General features: G+C 43.8%; 1 protein-coding gene across 1 annotated transcript in view; it reads right to left on the reverse strand.

The window, feature by feature from the left end:
• Positions 1-894: 894 nt before the first annotated feature.
• Positions 895-17,966, reverse strand: part of fhip1aa (FHF complex subunit HOOK interacting protein 1Aa) — a 32,711-nt gene continuing 15,639 nt past the window's right edge. Inside the window, exons 4-13 of the mRNA XM_084377291.1 lie at positions 13,278-13,958; positions 10,821-10,979; positions 10,600-10,686; positions 10,327-10,494; positions 9,190-9,269; positions 8,808-9,010; positions 6,210-7,220; positions 5,952-6,130; positions 5,479-5,599; positions 895-3,847 (exon numbers count right to left, since the gene is read on the reverse strand). Coding sequence (XP_084233417.1) covers positions 3,642-3,847; positions 5,479-5,599; positions 5,952-6,130; positions 6,210-7,220; positions 8,808-9,010; positions 9,190-9,269; positions 10,327-10,494; positions 10,600-10,686; positions 10,821-10,979; positions 13,278-13,958 — 2,895 coding nt within the window. The 3' untranslated portion in view covers positions 895-3,641. The remainder of the gene's footprint in view (positions 3,848-5,478; positions 5,600-5,951; positions 6,131-6,209; positions 7,221-8,807; positions 9,011-9,189; positions 9,270-10,326; positions 10,495-10,599; positions 10,687-10,820; positions 10,980-13,277; positions 13,959-17,966) is intronic.

The raw sequence follows: 17,966 nt of genomic DNA on the forward strand, positions 1-17,966 counted from the left end.
ATCAATGAGCTCCCTCTTGTGGTTGAAGCGGGTTATTTACCCTGTAATACTTCTATATTATGGTGCATTAGATTCCATCTTTCACCTTTTGTTCAGCAGATGGACAGGGGTGTTGTTTTCTGGTCAGCTGCACCTGTTTGCAGGCTGCCTGTGTGGCTCCAGCACAGCCCCTCAGGCTGTTGGAGCTTTTTCATTACAAAACGGATTATTAGACTTTTGTCCTGGCAGTCTTGGCTTCAAATCGTTGTAGTTCCTGGTTGTCTGTCAGCAGGTGACGAGACCCGGTGGGCCATATTTTGCCTCATTTGCATATTTTCTCGAGTTCATCCCACGTTGATGTACCTTCACGTCGCTTTTTGACCCGTGTAATAACTTGTTCGCATGCATAAGCACACCACGGCACTGTACACTCAGCAAAAAACTCCCCTGTCAAACAGCTTCTCCTTCACAGTTTGCTTCGTCTCTGCAGTATTTCACAGTCATTGCATGCAAGTGTAAGCGCTCGTGTTTACTGAAGAACAAGACCTAGTTTTGAACTAAATCTCTCCGGGGTGGAAAAGGCTGCTCGGAAAGGAAATGTGAATTAAATGAGGACGTCAATGTCTGCAGAAAAAAAACAGCCACCAGCCACCTCTGGCAGAAAAGGAAATAATATATCGATTGTGTCAGATGAAACCTAGCCGGGTTTTCTGCTTTGAAAACCTTTTCTTTTTTTTTAGTTTGAAGAGTGAACACATTAAAAGCAACCAGTTTCATTTATCAGAAGTTGTCTTTATTAAAAGAGGCATGCCTTTGTGTGGAACAGAAACCTGATCACATCTCGGATAGAAAACTGAGGCCAAATGGTGTCAGAGAGGATGAATCTTTGGAATAAGAAACCCAGTTTTCATGCCACAATGCTGCCGAAACATTTATTGTGATGCTGCACCGGGTATGTTACACAGACTGGATCTGAGCTGGTTGAGGGTCAGCAGTGCAGAGTGGCACTGCAGTATGAAAAGGCTGATAAAGTGCTCTGAAACATTCGTTTACCGGAGAGAAAGATTGTGAAAACGGCCTTTGATTGATACAAATATAAATTTCTAAGCCATTTCTAGAAAAAGTACAAACAGATCCTACCGTGTAATTAGTTGACTGAGTGGATTTAAATAGGAACAAAGAATACACAATCCAGGTACAAACTAAAGCTCAACACAATTCATCGTCTTATTAGCTGGATTAATGAGATGACGGATGTTTATCAAGTTGGGATAGTTTCACAAGACTACAAGATGTACGGTCGCCTTTTCATCATTTGCTTTCTTCTGAAAAAAACTGTTTGTATAAAAGTACATTGATGTATTTGTTAGAAGTTGCAGTCCATAATAATTCATTTCATAACTGAAACAACAACTTTGCTCTACATAAACAGATGTAATCAGGGATGCACCGATTGTGACATTCGAGGCTGATACTGATATCGATGTTTCAAATAACAATTTCGTAGATAGCCAACACTGATGTTTTTGTTGTTCCCCCTTTTGTGCCGGGAAAAGAAAGACATATTCATGATGAAGTGAGCAGCTTCAAAGTCATTCAGCCCTTCTTTATGCTATAGGTGAATGAGAAAAGGTCTTATGTAGCCCTACAAACTGATAACAGGGGTGTCATGAGCCATGAATGTTCCCTCCCAGAATTTATGTGACACAACAGATAAACATTGGTCACTGGCTACCTCATTTGCAGACGGGCTAACAGCAGTCAACAAGAAAAATATCAGCCAGTACCGATGTTTGGTGGATAAATCGGTGCATCCCTTATTCTATATATATTATTTCTCACATATTTTCCTCCATAAAATTCAAGATCTTAACTTCAAAAATGTTCTATCTCCTGCACTATGCACATCTTGACTGCATAGCATCAACAGAGTCCCCATCAAGCTGTGACTGGATGGTGATTATTGTCGTCTTTACTTCTAGAAACTCAAGTTTTACTGAGAAACAAAGACATTTGAGAGCAACATGGAGATCAGTTAATATGAAACAGAACACGTCAGAAAGTATGGGACAGTCCATGGCCTTTACTTTACACCTTAAAAATGGACAGCTTCAACTTAACAATTTTCTTAAATGACTTAATTTCAAGCTTATACTAGGGCTGCACAATATAGCAAAAAAAAATCTTTTTTGATTAATTCTGCAGCCCTAGCTTATACTGTTGAGTTTTATGTGACTCCTGAGTTAATCCATTCCAGATCAGGCAATAATGTGTACTAAAATCATTATTTAGGCACCAATTTAAAAGTATTTCTGCTTCGTAACAAAATATTTCTCTTGCATTACCTCATTTTAACAACCATGTGCAAAACCTGGGCTGAAATAAAGGCGGTTTCCAGCAGTTTGCCCTCAGTAACCGTCACAATCTGAGATGGTTTTTCAAAAGATGCAAAACTACGACTCTCCCAAAAGTGAGATTTCAGACTTTAACACAACTTTAAACACCCTACACAATCCCTAAATAGAACAAATCATAACAACTAGCCGCGAGTATAACCTCTTTGAAAAAAGAGGAAAACATATGGCAATAGAAACTCTCATAAAAGCTTAAATACCCCATCCCAGTCTGGAAATATGCAGAACTTAATTATACCCAAAACATCCTCGATTTGCATAGTGTTCTATGTCGTTACAACATTTTTCTTACAATATGTACATTATCAAGCGTCGCTAAAGTAAGGCAAATTAAATATAGCGTGAATAATTCTGGTTTCATTGCTGTGATTTGGAGAAAAACAAAATGTGGAGCCCATTAGTGTGATAAACTAGTGCATTAAGAGGAAAAACCGCTTCACCCGAAGAGCGTTTTAAGAGCAGAGAGGACAGATCGTGCAGAAAATCTCCTGAGGTACCGTCATGAATTAACAGAAAAACGCCAAAAACAAAAGTATATCTAAAAACACACAAACGCCACTTTGTAAAGTTTAAAGACAAAAGCGACTGTCTGAAAAATGCAGTCGTGTAACAGTTGCATAAGATTGGAGGAGTTCGGATGTGCGATGATGCCGGCCCTTCTTCTTCTTCTTCTTCTTCTTCTTCTTCAAATGACAATTGTTGTGATTCGAGGCTCCATGTGGTGCTCAGTCACGCTGACAAAGAGGCAACGACTCTCCAGAAAGGCCACCTGAGTATTCAACAGAGCCACACTGAGCAGCAGACATCTTGCTGTGGTTGTAGAAGACATTCAGACAAGAGGGCGGAAGACCCTGAAGTCCAGAAAAGGGCTGATTGCTTTAAAAAAAAAAACGCTGTGTTTTGTTTTTTTAAAATCATCTCTTTACAGTCTTTGGTTGGTGGACCTGGAGCTCGCTCTTTTGAGCATTATCGGCTGCTGAAGGCTTCATCAAACAGGTCGAGTTCTAGCTGAAAGTTTGGCGAGAAAAAAAAAAACCCTTTTAACGACTACAAAGTTGAGATTGAAAAGCACATGAACTTGATTATCTTTGCTTGGAAAATAAATATGCTTATTTCTTTAAAAACAGTTGTAAAAATCACTTGATCTAAGAGGTTCTGTGCCTGAAAATGACAAAAAAAAAATAGAAAACAATCATAAAAGAGAGTCTTTTAAAATCTTCAGTTCAGTTGAGGCCTGTTGGGACGCGATCACTCTTCCATAGGAATGTACGATAAGATGGAGTGCTCCTGTGCAATGGCAGCCAGTTCTTTGAGGAACTCCGTGAAGAGGACGGTAGCGAAGACTTCTGTCCGATCCAGAGAGATGGCTTTGGGTTTCGGCGGCGGCGAACTCTTCAAGATCCTTCCCGCCTCGCCGTGGGAGGAGTGTCTGCCCCCGCCGCCGCTGCTTTTGTCTGAGAACATGAAGATTTAATAAGTTACGCTGACAAAATGGAAACAAACAATGACACGCATGGATATATTCTAAGCAATTCAGCTGGAATTTGAGACATTTTGTAAACATAATATATTCCTGTTAATGATTTCTCCGTTTGTAAGTTATTTCGGCCCACGAAAAGTAGGATCCCAAGTGTCCCTCTTCTGGAAAAAACACCAAACACGTACAAGAAAGGAGAACATTCCAGCTGAGCAACTCAAAAATTCCCTTTAAAATTTCCCATCTAAGAAATCTCTGGCTCTCATCTTTCCGCAAACATTCTCCCGATGTTTTTTTTTTCTAGCTCGTACAACTCCAAAACCGCGGGGAGTCTAGTTCAAACACAGGGCTGAAACTCCAGGGCGTAGCTGTAGCAAAACTGCAAAGACTCATGACTTAACAAAATCAAGTAGAATTTATTCGGATTCCCAACAGAGGCCGAAACACGCGATAATGAATGCAAGTGTTGTTTTGAACTTGACCCATTTTTGACTGCGAAGTTAGTGAGATTGAGGAACTCGGCAACAGTGCGGTTTATATTCTAGTCATCGGGTGGCCGACAATTGATATCTAGAGTCTGATTACATTCGTTTAAAACGTCTGAACACTTCTGAGTCGACTATAAATACATTATTAGTGATGCTGATGTTATTACCTCAAGTAAAAGTAAAAGAATATGTGTAGCAGACAACGGCTTTCCTGAGGATGATTACTCAAACACAGCTACAGCTTAAAGGGAAAGTCTGACATTTTGGGAGATAAACCGCCAGTAGTGTTGGCTCAGCATAAAAGACTGAAAGCAGAGGGGAAACGGCCTGCTCGCTCCGTCCAAAGGTGAACAAAATCTGCCTGCTAGCATCTCTAAAGCTCATTAATAAACACACTGGCCCGATCCCAATGTTCACGTTCACAGCCTCACAGACTTTGACTACATTTCTGCAAACTTTGCCCGAGGGGATTACCCACAGAGCCTAGAGCTGTAACGTTAAACACAGGGTTACCAAGCCAAAGAAACTTTTTTTTTTTAAAAAGCCAACAAAAACAATGATAATCCAGACGCTGGCACCTTTGAATGTCTGATTAATTTCATTATTCTGTATGCAATGTTGTTTTCATTCACATAGCTTTTCTAAATTACTACATAAGATCTGATATTTACTCTTAGAACTGATCCTCAACATGAATCAATCAATTTATTAAACCTCAGAAACGTCATAAGCTTTTGAAGCAATATGGAACCTTTTCCCTGAAACCTCTGACTGAATATGTTTCTTTCAATGTATACGTGCACTCCTGTTTTTTTTTTATTTCAACTTGTACAAAAACCGGTGTAAAAATGACGTGTTGCGGTTTAAACCTGCCAACTTTTTAAATTTTTTTGAGTTGGCTGCTAGATTTAGTTTCATATTTAGGAGGGTTGAGCGGTATCAATCTTCTCACCTCCCTCTAAGCAAGAAAGCAAATAAGTATATTTCCCAAAATGTCAAACTATTCTTTTAAATGTCAGCCCTGTATGCAATGGAGTCAGTACTGAATGAAATGTTTTAAATACTTGATATTTCATAGATCATAGATCAAAATAAGACTCCTATACGTGGGTGTTGTCACCTGCTGCGGTGAACGAAGTCTCCCTGGCCAGCAGCCAGTGTTGGGCGGCGGTGATCAGCTCGGGAAAGTCTTTCCTGCTGGCAGCCTGCTCTTCTATCTGGTGCTTCACTGTGGCGAGTACCTGAAGGGAAACAGACGGCTACAGTCACATCTGCAGTATTTACACTGACGCTTAATTAATGATGACAACCTTAAAATCTGCAGCGTGATTGGATTAATGAAGGCTCTCTTAAGCTAGTACATGAAAAAACAGGTCAAATCCTCTTTGCTTCATCTTACTTCAGAGCAGCTACAACACTGCTCAGATTTCAAAGATTTGATTGTTGTCTTTGTACGCGATGCCACGAAAACTCAAATCTGTTGCTCCCTTTTTCTGCCTTTTGTCTACTCGACGGTGCCTCAGAGGAATTGGGAATTTAAATGAAAGGCTCACTCCTGCCTACACACGCATAAATACAGAATACACATATTACCTGGTAAAGGGAGCGAACCGTCGGCTGAAACACCAAGTTGGTGTTGAGGAGGAACGAGCGCAGGAGAGGCTGAGGGTAGGCCGCCAGCTGGGCCAGGATGCCCGTCAACAACAAGTTGACATGAAGCGAGTTGGACATCATGTTCTCCATACGAGACAGTAGCACACTGACGAATGGACCTGCAGAAAGAAAAAGTCATGAGTAATCTTTTAATTGTACTCTCTGAATGATGCAGAGGGAGGATTTGCCTTTACTTACCAGTGAAAGGCACTGAATGGCTTCTAACTCCACTCCCACTGCCGAACTTAGGCCCAAACGGTGATTGCACTTTCTCCGACTCTGGTGTCTCGGCAGAGAAGGAGGTGAAATCCATCTCCTCCACCTCCTCCTCCTCCACCTCTGCTGCAGGTGTGACAGGCTTATTCACCTCTGCATCCGTTTTGACCTGTTTTCCACCCGCTTCAGTGTCCAACGTACGAATGAGCTCCTCATATTGAGCCAAAAGGTCGTCGCCCAGCTCAGCAGCAGCGGTGTTGTTGTTTTGGAGGTTGGAATTACAATCTGTCTGACCTTTGGCCTTTGGCTCCAAGGTCTTCACGCCGTTATCAGCCATCAGAGAGTTTGGGAGTGTTAGACTGAGTCCGTTTTTTAGGGGAACCTCTGCCGAGCCTGGTTGGGTTGCTTCCGATTCCGACCCGGTGGATTTGAGCTTTCCGCGCTCGGCATCTCTGGCGTCTTTCTTGGCCACGAGATCGTAGACCATGACGTCGTCCTGGAACTCATTTTCCTCTATATATGTGCCTTTAACCAACATAATGGCTGTTTTCCTCATCTCCTGGATGTGCCTTGGTGGCTCAGCAGGAGGCTGCTGTGGAGGTTTACTCTCCACAGGAGCCTCGGCTGTCTGCACCGGGCACGCATCGTAACTATCATCCCACTCCAGCTCCAGCTGGTTGACGGAGGGCAGCTCTGCATTCGGCGGCGGGCGGGGTCGAGGGCGAGGTGCTACTGGCTGAGGAACTCTCTTGAGAACCATCTGGGTTCTCTTCAGCCCTGGCTCCTCCAGGACGCCGGGCTGGTACTTCTCAGGAGGCGGGTCCTCGCCGTCGTACACGGCCGACCACACCTGGCAGGCCCGTATGCAGCCGCTGATGCTCAGACGGGCGTCGTAGAGGTAATGAAGATAGCTGACATCCAGGTAGATTTCTGAGCCGATGGTGCAGGAGTTACCCGAGCCATCATCCTCTTCTAGGAAGCTCTCGTTCTCCTCTGGGGAAAACAGGTAGGAAATGTTGATAAAAGCTGGCGTGCAGCGCCTCAGCGCCGCGCTCACACAGAGCAGAAATAATGAGTTTGACATGTGACTACAGGGGGTAAAGTGATGTAACACAGCGACACAGCAGGAGATCTCACTATGTGATAAAATACTACATAACTAATCAGCGCTGCTATATGTTCACGTCCCAAGTAAATGCAGCTCAACATCTTGCAGTGTTTGTTTAAAACCAGATCTGAACACGTAACGTTAACACACGATCTTTATTATGATTGTTTGGCTCTGGCGCTCTAACTGCTGCAAAGAATAATTTTCCATTTTCCTCCGTAATGCCGGGTTTGTTCCACTTGCTTTGACGGCACACCACCATTACCGAGGTTATAACACGCACACACGTTATGAATAGTCAAATCCTCTGGGTGAATTCGACTTGCAGCTGATTCTAAAGCAGCGAAGAAAACCCAAATCCATAAAAGCTGATTACAAATGAGGCTGAAAAGCAGTAATTCATGTTGGCTCACTTCAAAAATTAGCCTCCCCCGTCTCATGTAAGTGGTGGAGGGCTCAGGTATACCGTGGTATGACAGTGGATGGTTATCAAACGGTGTAATTCTGCTTATCTAAGATCTTGAATTTATTTTTTTATTAATTTTCATTCAGTTTCATCACCATCTGGATATGATCATTTGTGAACGGGTATGAAATGTCATCATTTTCATATGAATGATTGAGAAATGGCCAAAAATGAGTTTTGTGAGGTCAACGTAACCTTGGCTTTTAACCTTTGACCACCAAAATCTAATCAGTTCATCTTTGAGTCCATTTGTGCCAATTTGATAAAATTCCCAGGATGGATTCCTGAGATATCACGTTCACAAGAAAGGGACAGATGGACGGAGGCAAAAAAGTCTGGTTTTCATCCTTAAGGGTCATTGTAACTGATAATAATTGTCATGCGGTGATATTTTCGTTTTTTCTGTTATCGCACCATAAAAATCTCATACGGTTGCAGTCCTAGTTTCAAGCACAAGGTGTGGATGTTGACCGAAACAGGGTTAAAGGTTAAAGGCCTGAGTCAACCAGCTTCCCTCTGACTTTCAACCGGGATCATAATTAGCTGTACTCCGACAACATCATCCCGACACAGTTATTGCTGTGATCTGGGAACGCGGAGACGTTTCTGAAGCCAAACATGGCAGCAAACACAAGCAGACGCTCAGACAGGTTGTAAACAAACACACAGGTTTCGCTCATCACAGTTTGCAGATCATTGTCCTTGTTCAAATAGTTGTGTGTGCAGTTTTACTGTGCAGCGAGGGATTATTACCAACACTTGTTTTACCTCCAAAAAAAGTGGTTTACACGATATCGCAAAACTCTTGGCTTGTTTACAACCCGTGTGATCGCCCTCGATGTTCATGTCTCATCTGTGCCTCCCCTGTTCCCAGATCTGAGCAACTCATTTGGCGAGCAAAATCCTGTCATAATAAGCAACTGAAATGATGTCCAACACTATAAAAATAAGATCCAAGCCGTAACAAACCACACAAAATGTCCCTTTAAAGTCCTGTCCCTCTCACCCGTGGCTCTGGTGCTGTTGGGAGTCTCCGCACCCTTGGAAAAGAGGATGGAGTCCAGCTGTCGGAGGGGCGGGGGGCTGCGATCGGGAGAGCAGCAGGACGGCGTTAATGCCAGGATCTTGGCGGCTGACACCGAGTAGCAGTCCCTCTCCCTCACCACACGTCTCTGACTCAACATCATGTGATTACAGGGGATCAGGTACCTGGGGAGGCAGATGGGAACGAATCCTGTTAGGAGAACCGACGGGTGGTCGAGGGAGGGGGGAGGGGAGGGCAGACAGATGGCAACACAAGTCTGCGCGGTAGGAGGTAGAGAGTAAGAGCTCATCACGTCGTAATCCAATTAGACGTGGCGCCCGCCGTCTGTGTGCGTGCCACTCACCTCAACACGAGCTGCAGCATCACATCTTCACAGTATAAGCCAATGAGAGTGCGGAAAAGTGCCAGTGACACAGTGCCTAACTGGAGAGACACACAAGTGAAACACATTACGTCAGCTGAGGAGGCCTTTTTAAATCCATATCATGCATCCCTCATTTTCCCAACCTCTGTTTTCTGTTGTCAGATCACTGAATAATGAATGAAATTTGCTGTGACAGCAGCTATACTGATGTTTAAAATAAGAGATGACAGAGGACAAGGGCAGACACAGAAAGTTGTTCTAGTACAGCCACAAAGCATCTGTTACTTGAGCTAAATGTGCTGCAAATGTGTATTTATGCTCCTAACGCATGCAGAAAGTGGGCAGATCAGCTCTTAAACTATGACGAACAGATGCTTCTGTAATGAAACATTCATTTTACATGGAGCCTTGACGTCATATCGAGGGGTAATGTCAGTAAATTTGATTAAAACACACTCTTCAGTATCACACAGATGTTAGGGGGTCATTTATAGATGACATGAGGTCCCCTGGTTATACTAGTCCCGTGTGAAAAGGGATCTAACGTGTACGTTTTTCCTTCAGTCAGGCGCTAAAAACTCAAACAGAGCAAAGGGCATGGCTTCCTAAGAAGTGGCTGTTTTTAAAGTTATCAAAGTTAAAAAAAGCGACGAGGAAAATAAAACAGCTGAAATGTGGAATATTTGCATGCTAGTCAATGTTTAATTTGGCTCGAGGTCAAATATTTGGAAAGCAAACACGTCTCTTATTTTTCACTGAGTCGCAGGTGTGTCGATGCTGACTCATAGCAAACACTGGAGGGAACTCCCTGAGCCACTTACGCAGTCAGACAGCAATGTAAAGAACACATTACTTATTCATGTTAATGATTTTAGTCCTGCCAGAGTCTCTGAACGAGATGTTCCAACGTATAGGACTGTGTTAATAAACTGATATCGCTGCGACTGAGCGTCGCCATGGCAACAATCTGCCAGATTTGGTGCTGACATTTAAAAGTTGCACATCGGGTCCGAGTGCCTCTGGGGGAAGTATTTCCAGGACTTATGAAACATGAGTCATGATGTGTTTGAGCGCAGCGTGTGTTTTTAAGACGAGACGTGTAGATTCGTCCTCTACCTGGAAGGGGGTGTTGATGCGGCTGACGAGGGTGTCTAAAATGTGGACGCTCTCGTGTCGGTGGAGGAGGATGAAGGAGAGGAAAGTCTGCAGCAGAGCCGGCTCGGTGACACTCCTCAGGAAGAGGTCGAGGTACGCTGTGGTGGTCATCACCTCCTCTAGTGTCAGCTACACAGAGGCAGGAGGACAGAAGTGTGACGTCATTGCATTGCTAAAACTTTATAACCCAACTTTCACATGGATGTGAAGAAGAGAGGGAAGAAGAGTGCCAACCTTGTGGAGAGCCGGTGCGAGGACAGGCACGAGGAATCCGTTGTAGATGTAACCGACCAGCTGGTCTCTGATATCAGGATGAGCCACCTGGGAACGGTTAATATTAAGGCACACGTCAGTCAAGAGTGCAGTCAGGCAGAAGGTTGCAGCCATCTACCACGTGTGGATTCATTTTTAATGTGGCCGAGCCACGTGCGCTCAGCCTCGTCACGTGTTTTCACCTGAATAACGGCGTTGCAGAATTCCAGGGAGTTGAGAAACTGGACGAGGGACGGCATCTTGAGCCAGTCCTCTTTGTGAAGGCAGTGCCACTCCTCGTTGGGAACCTCCAGCTTGGTGGGCAGAGAGGAGTACAGGCCGCTCAGCCCTGTGGCCAGCACCTGAGGAGAGGGAAAGATTGAAAGTTCAAATGTTATGACTTTTCTTTCAGCATCATCTTCAAGTCAAAACGCCTGTATATGGTCTTTAAGCCTCTGGTTTGGCATTATGGCCGTCACCATCCTGTCTTTTTATTTTCTTTTTGCAGCCAAAAAATAGACATTTCGATTAGATAGTGGAGCATAGCATACACAGCTAACCTGTAAAGAAGACTATACCTTTTAGATGTATTACCTGATCTGAAAATATATATAAAAATAATCTGACATAAGTAATCACATAGATATCAATGAGGCAGTGTATGGCATAAATAATACACACATAGCTTCTCTATGGTACACATCAGATTTATGACGGTGTTTTACTGCTCGCCACAATGCTAACTAGTTTTGTAAATCATTTCTTCTTCTCCCCTTTTTGATAATGTGATGCAGATGTAAGCAGAGCGCCGCAGCAGCCTACAGATTAGCCTGCCTGCTCCTCCTCGAACAGTCAGACAACACACATATGGATTTATGCCTCCTACAGGTCGGCTCTATAAATATTTGAGCAGGAAAGAGTTTTACGGCCTATAACTCTCCTGCTGTAATCACCCTGATATGGTAATTAGGTCACTAATTAATGCATTAATGTCAAGAGGCCTTCCTCATCACAAACAGGCGGTATCTACATGATTTAAGTGTTCACAGTGTCGGATTTCAAGCAACGACAGACCTATAACGCTGCAGTCTAATTTAACTGTAGGATGAGTGCATCATTAGTGTTGTATTGATGTATACGTCCTCTATAGGATTATCCTTGTAGCTTATCCAGTGGAACCAATTAAATTCAGACTACAGTTGTGAACCTGGCATCGCATCAAAAGCTATTTTTCACCGCGACGTCTGCAGCTGCGGGTAAATGGCTTTATTTGCATGGGATAAGCTCGCAACCGTGCCATTATAATCTTATGAATGCCAGACGTTTGTGACATTCAACGCCAGAGATGTTTTAACCTTGCTTCGAGTGACTTCATGAATTCATCTGCATATCTTTGGGCTGATTGTGATGCCCAGGGTCACAGAGAGGTCTGGGATCTTTTCGAGTGGCTGTGAGAGAATAAGAATGAAGAAGTACTCGCACAAAAAGGCTGAGTTGTTCGGAAAATCGATATGAATCCCGCGCAATGTACCTAATATGTATGTATAATGCGTAAGCCATCAGCCACAACAATAAAAGGACTGACAGGCGAAAGTGAAAACTTTGATCATCTCATTACAATGCTGGGAAACTTTGGGTCCTGGTATTCATGTGGATGCCACTTGACAAGCACAACCCATCCACATACTTGCCAACCTTGAGAACTCAAAAATAGGGAAATCAAAGCAGAGGGTCTGGGGTCATTCACCCCAAAAATTTAGTTGCATTGTTGCATCTCCATTTCTTTGTGCAGCACTCACTAAATGAGGAGGACGAGGCACAACAGAACAGTGGACTAGACACTGTGCAGGGCCAGAGACAAGTTGCGATTACTAAAAGGAAAATTTGTTATAAATCAGGAGAAATACAGGAGAATTATGACCCTGAGAGGAAACCAGGAGAGGCCAATGACAAACGTGAATCTCCCGGGAAAATCAGGAGAACAAGTACACCCTCTAATGGCAAGGGCATTCCTTGAGGGCAGTGGCACCAACAGCAGGACAATGCGCCTGACACATTGTGAAAACTGCTCAGGGAATGACCCGAGGAACGTGAGAAAGAGCTCAAGGCGTCAACCTGGTCCTCAAATTCCTCAGATCTCAATCCAACCGAGCAGTAGGACGTCCTCGAACAAGTTCGATCCATTGAGGAACTGCTGTGGATTGAACTTGACTGACACATGACCTCTGGAGGTGGCCCCTGGTGTACCCGGGGCACTGGCTGCAGATCCTTTGGGTCCTGTGGGCTGCTAGATGGCTTCATGACACATCCCACGGATGCTCGATTGGGTTGGGATTTGGGGAATTTGGAGGCAAGGTTGACGCCTTGAGCTCTTTGGTGCGTGTCAAGTGGCATCAATGTGAATGCCAGGACCCAAGATCTCCCAGCAGAACCCTGCATTGTACCTAGATGACCAGTGTTATTCACTTCAGCTGTTAGTGGCTTTAACGTAGTGACTGGTGTATGTGTAAATATACATCAGTAGATACGCCAATAAGGCTGAATCTAATTCTAAAAATTAAAGAAGAGAGGAACTGAGCCTGGGGAAATACTACCAGACTACAGGAGAATGACAGCAAGAGAAAGAGAGAAGGAAAGGTAATTCATCATTTGGGACTGACCGGACAGAAGTAGGTATTCTCTGCCACGTGTTTGGCCACTCGCTCGTTCTCAGCTGACAGCGACATGATGAGCAGCAGTGCATCTCTGGCCTGCTGGCCCACTGTGCCCTCCCTGTGGATGAAGGGGATGAGCAGGGAGAAGATGAGGAAGTTGGTGGCTCCCTGATCCTCGCTGGTGTGGAAAAACAGCTCCAGGATCGAAGGGTCCTTTGCCAGGACGCAGCACAGCTGGTTGAGCAGCAGCACCAGCTCAGCCTCCACCTGCGGCGCCGCGGTGCCCGAACAGGACGACAGCAGCATCATGAGCGGCCGCAGGATGGGCTTGTGATGCAGCAGAGGCTGGTGCGCCTGGCCCACCAGCATCTCGTACATCTTCAGCTGCTCCAGCTTCATGTCGTCGGTGAACTCCCTGCGGAGGCTCCACACGAACAGGCGCTCCATCACGTTCTCCATCACCACGAACTCCAGGATGGGGCCCATGGCGCCGGCCTGACCGCTCTCCTCCTCCATCAGCAGGAAGAGCATGTGCTCCACATAGTTCTGCACCGCGTTCGCCTCGTCTCCGGGGATGGGGCCGAAACGAGGGCTGCCGCTAGAGCTGGTGGTGAGGTTGATGACACTCAGCGAGGGCAGGGTGGAGCTGCTGCGAAGGGGATCATGTTTTTCGAGGATCTTCACCACCTACAGAAAGAGACAAGAGAAACATGATTTAAAGTTCCCCTCCAATCAAAAATAAGCTTTTCTTCTTGTTGAGTGTTTAAGCTTCACTGTGCAGAATGATATTTGTGCTCTAGTCAGTACTTCCTCTTTAAAGCAGTTTTGTTACACTGCAGGTAAAATCGCTCTTCTTCTTGGCAGGACTATCATCAATAATGGGGTGTAAATAGAGCAGCAGCACAGTTCAGATAAACTCAGTCTGGTTGCACAGAGTGAAACAGTCCTTTGTGTACCCGCTCCCTCCCTTGTGTGTCCGCTGCGTAGAAACCAGAGTCACAATAAAGGAGCCACTGTCCCCAGCCTGCCACTGCTGCCATGACAATAACTGGCTGTGCACAAGAGAACTGGGCACGGCTGATGGAAACAAGAGAACAGAGTTTGTAATCCCCGTCTGAGCCCGATGGGGCCTGGCCCAGTGGCCTCAGGCTCAGGAATCGGTCCAGTTCAGGCTCCCCCGGGCCGTCACAGTAGTGACAGGAAGGGGTCAGGATGAGAATCACTCGAGGGTTTTACTTACTGGACAGATGTAGGAGTCAGATTGTGGTTGCAGGCTGCCTGCTGGCATCACACTGACACAAGGTCGAGGTTAAAGTTTGTTTAACTATGATTACTGGAGTATGAGTATTATTTGCAAAGCAGCTGCAAGTAAGCATGATTTTTTTTTTTGTTTTACTGTGGTTCAGTAAAGTACAGGCTCCACAATCTGAATGTGTGAGTGTGTCTGTAGGGTGAGAGACTGAGGAAAGCATCCCAATGTCATACTCCAACTGCTCTGCAAACTAATCAGACCGTGGATTTACTGGGCAGTTTTCAGGTGTCTGTAGATCCGTGAAAACCTTTTGAGAATGAGCAGGGCAATGCTGATGAAGCTTTGCATTTAAAAGAAAAACACTACGGTTCTCAGGGGAAGTGGGACATTACGTTCTGCCTCGCGAAAAGATCCCCTTCTCTGTTTTGTTTTGACTTTTAAAACTCTATTTTATTTGAGAACAGCGACATGAAGGGATGCACCGACACATAAAATATAATTATTGGACAAAATTCCCTTAATCTGGGGTTACATATGGCATGTGCAAAACCAAACCAGCACGAAGAAGAAAGAAGAAATGTAACTTTTATTTCAATTCTTTTATCCAGTGACAACTTTAAATTGATCAGTCACAGTGATGGATGGAATCAGTGCTCAGTTTTGGACAAAATTTTAGTATCCATATCCGATATTCAGTTAGTAACTCAGTTTTGTTGACTTGTTTACAATACAATTAAAACATTTGTTGAGAAAAAAACTCAAAAAGAAAATAATTAGCCATAAAACTGTGCTAAACAAAGTTGTTTTAGAAGTAACAATGCATCGGCGCCAAATTTGCTGATGCTGGTGTCTTAAAACTTCTTGTTTTGTGATTAGTCAGCTTGGAAAGTACAGGGCTAGATGGGTGTTTTGAAGCATATCTTATGCATTATTAATACAAGGTGACATATGCGGTGTCAGATTCAGGCAGTAATGCCAATTTCAAGGCGTTAGTATCGCCACAAGTATCCCAAACTCACACTTAACATCTGTGCTTTAATTTTTAGTTGACAGCAGCAAAACACAACTTCACCTGAGGGATGGGAGCAGTGAGAAAGCTAATTTACCTCAAAACACCTGTTTAGCATTTAGTTTGGCTTCATCTACTATTTTTATCTGTTTTGAGACCGGTGGACTTAGTCTATCTAGTCTTTATTCTTTAGACAGAGCAGTCACTAATGTGCCTGGGGTCGTTTTAAACCCAATAACATCAAGAAATATAAATTAAAATCACGCAGCATCAATAAAACAGAGGACAGAACAAACAACTGAGCCTATAAAAGCTCGTCGAGTTTTCATAATGCAATTTGTCACATCACATCTGAAGATGCTCTTAAATGTGCTGCACACTGGATGGGAGTGTTTCCACATAAACCGTACGACACTAAACAGAAACACATTCATAAAACTTGAATGGAGTGAGTCAGAGCCTCTGAGGAGCCACAGACACGAGGAACAAACTGCCCATACTTCACTGTCCACAGTTAAAGATTGTTGGCAGCGGCAGAGGCTGACAGATCACTTTGTGTGTCACAACAAACAACAATGAGCCGTGTGAGGCCTGGAGAGCAGCAGATAGCACACAGTAAACGAACACAAACCTAATCTGCCACTGAAACAGGCAGGGATGCTTACACAGGGACGAGGCCAATATTACTTACAACATGTTACTCGGATTTCAAGGTTTTCCGAACTGAAACCAAAGTCAAGAGCGCGCTTATCGGGCTGCAGATTAACTAGGCATGGAAATGCGACTCCGCATGAGTGGAATTGCGCTGCCAGTCAGCCCGGAGCAAAACAAGTTTTAATCTGGAACAGGGAGTTCTCGTCTTTTTTCTGTTCGCAGGCAGAAGCCGAGATGAGTCAGACTCCTGTATTTTTCATTACAACTCCTCAACAAGAGAAGAAGTAAATCGAGCGGACAGGTATTGATAAAATCGGCACATAAAAACAGTTTATTTCAAACAAACAGAAGCCTAAAACCCAAAATAACAACCCGTATTAAATTTAAAGAGCGAAGGAACGTGTGAATCTGTGAGGATGACGAATAGATTCCTGATAGATGTCCTTCTGCAGACAGGATTTGTACGCATGTGTTAAAAACAAACTACAGCCTGTGAATCAAAACAATGGTCGGCCTACTATCATGTTCAGTGCCAAGTCTGTCGCTGGTCTGGACTCCACTGTAAAGCCTTAGTTTGTATTCAAAACAATAAGCTCACTTGCAGCCCAGTCCCTCCACATCAGTCTGAATCCACCGACCACAAATCAACTGATGCATCCAGCATGATACAGGTCACTGCAGTCATTCAACTTTTCCAAAAAAACGTCCAAATTTACGAAAAATGCTTATTTTTTAGAAGTAGAATGTCGAGCTATGATTTACGAGATCAGTAATGAAACTTGAAGGTCGGTTTATCAAACTGATGTAAGAGAATAAATGCATCCGTCGAGAAACCAAGGAATGAAATACGAATCAGAGGACATAAATTACTCACCAAAAAGAGACAAAAGAAACTATTAAAGTTCTCCTTCAGAGTTCCTTTAAGACAAAAATACTCAGCTGGAATAATAATTAGTGTCTGAAACGTTATGGTTTAGGGCTGCGACTGACCGTTACTCTCACTGTCGATTTATCTGTCGTTTATTTTCTCCGATAACTGATCGGTAAATGAAATTAATGAAACGAAATAGTGAAAAATGTCCATTAGCATTTCCCAAGGCCCACGATGACGACCACAGATGACCACAGATGTCTTGTTTTGTCCACAACCCAAAGACATTCAGTTTACAGTCACAGAGGAGTGAAGAAACCAGAAAATATTCACTTTAAGAAGCTTGAATCAGAAATGTTGACAACTTACTGATTAAAGCTTTAGTTCTCGGCTTTTAGTATCCGCCCTGTCTCCTATTACTCCTTCTTTCCGTTTAGTGAAAAAATCCAGAATCTATAAACTACCAGACACAAGACGCTTCCTACGTCACTGAAAACTTTGTTCTCAGTGTTTATGCGCTGGAAGTTTCAAGCTTCCACATCACACTTTTGTAAGCTGCATATTGGACCATGAGTGCTCGTTGCAATATCAATATCACAAAATCGTTCTCACATGTGCACAAGTTAAACTCTGATGAGCACAGAGAAACTTTCTGAAAACTTTAAGCAGATGAAGATAACAAACAAACAGTCTGCTAGTGACAAACTCTGCACGCACGTCACTCTGCACGGTGAAGGTCAAACATCCACATGAAGAAACAATACACAAAAGTGGAGGGAGGCTTTAACTTTAGTCCAACAAAGGGTTGGAAGTCTACACATCTGCATTAAGCCACACAGCTTCTGACCAAATAACACAACTAATCCCCTTAAAGCCTTTCTGGTGGCAAACTTAATAAAAACAGAGGAA

Source organism: Pagrus pagrus (genome assembly GCF_965226575.1).
Source record: "Pagrus pagrus genome assembly, chromosome: 2".
Taxonomy (NCBI): Eukaryota; Metazoa; Chordata; class Actinopteri; order Spariformes; family Sparidae; genus Pagrus; species Pagrus pagrus.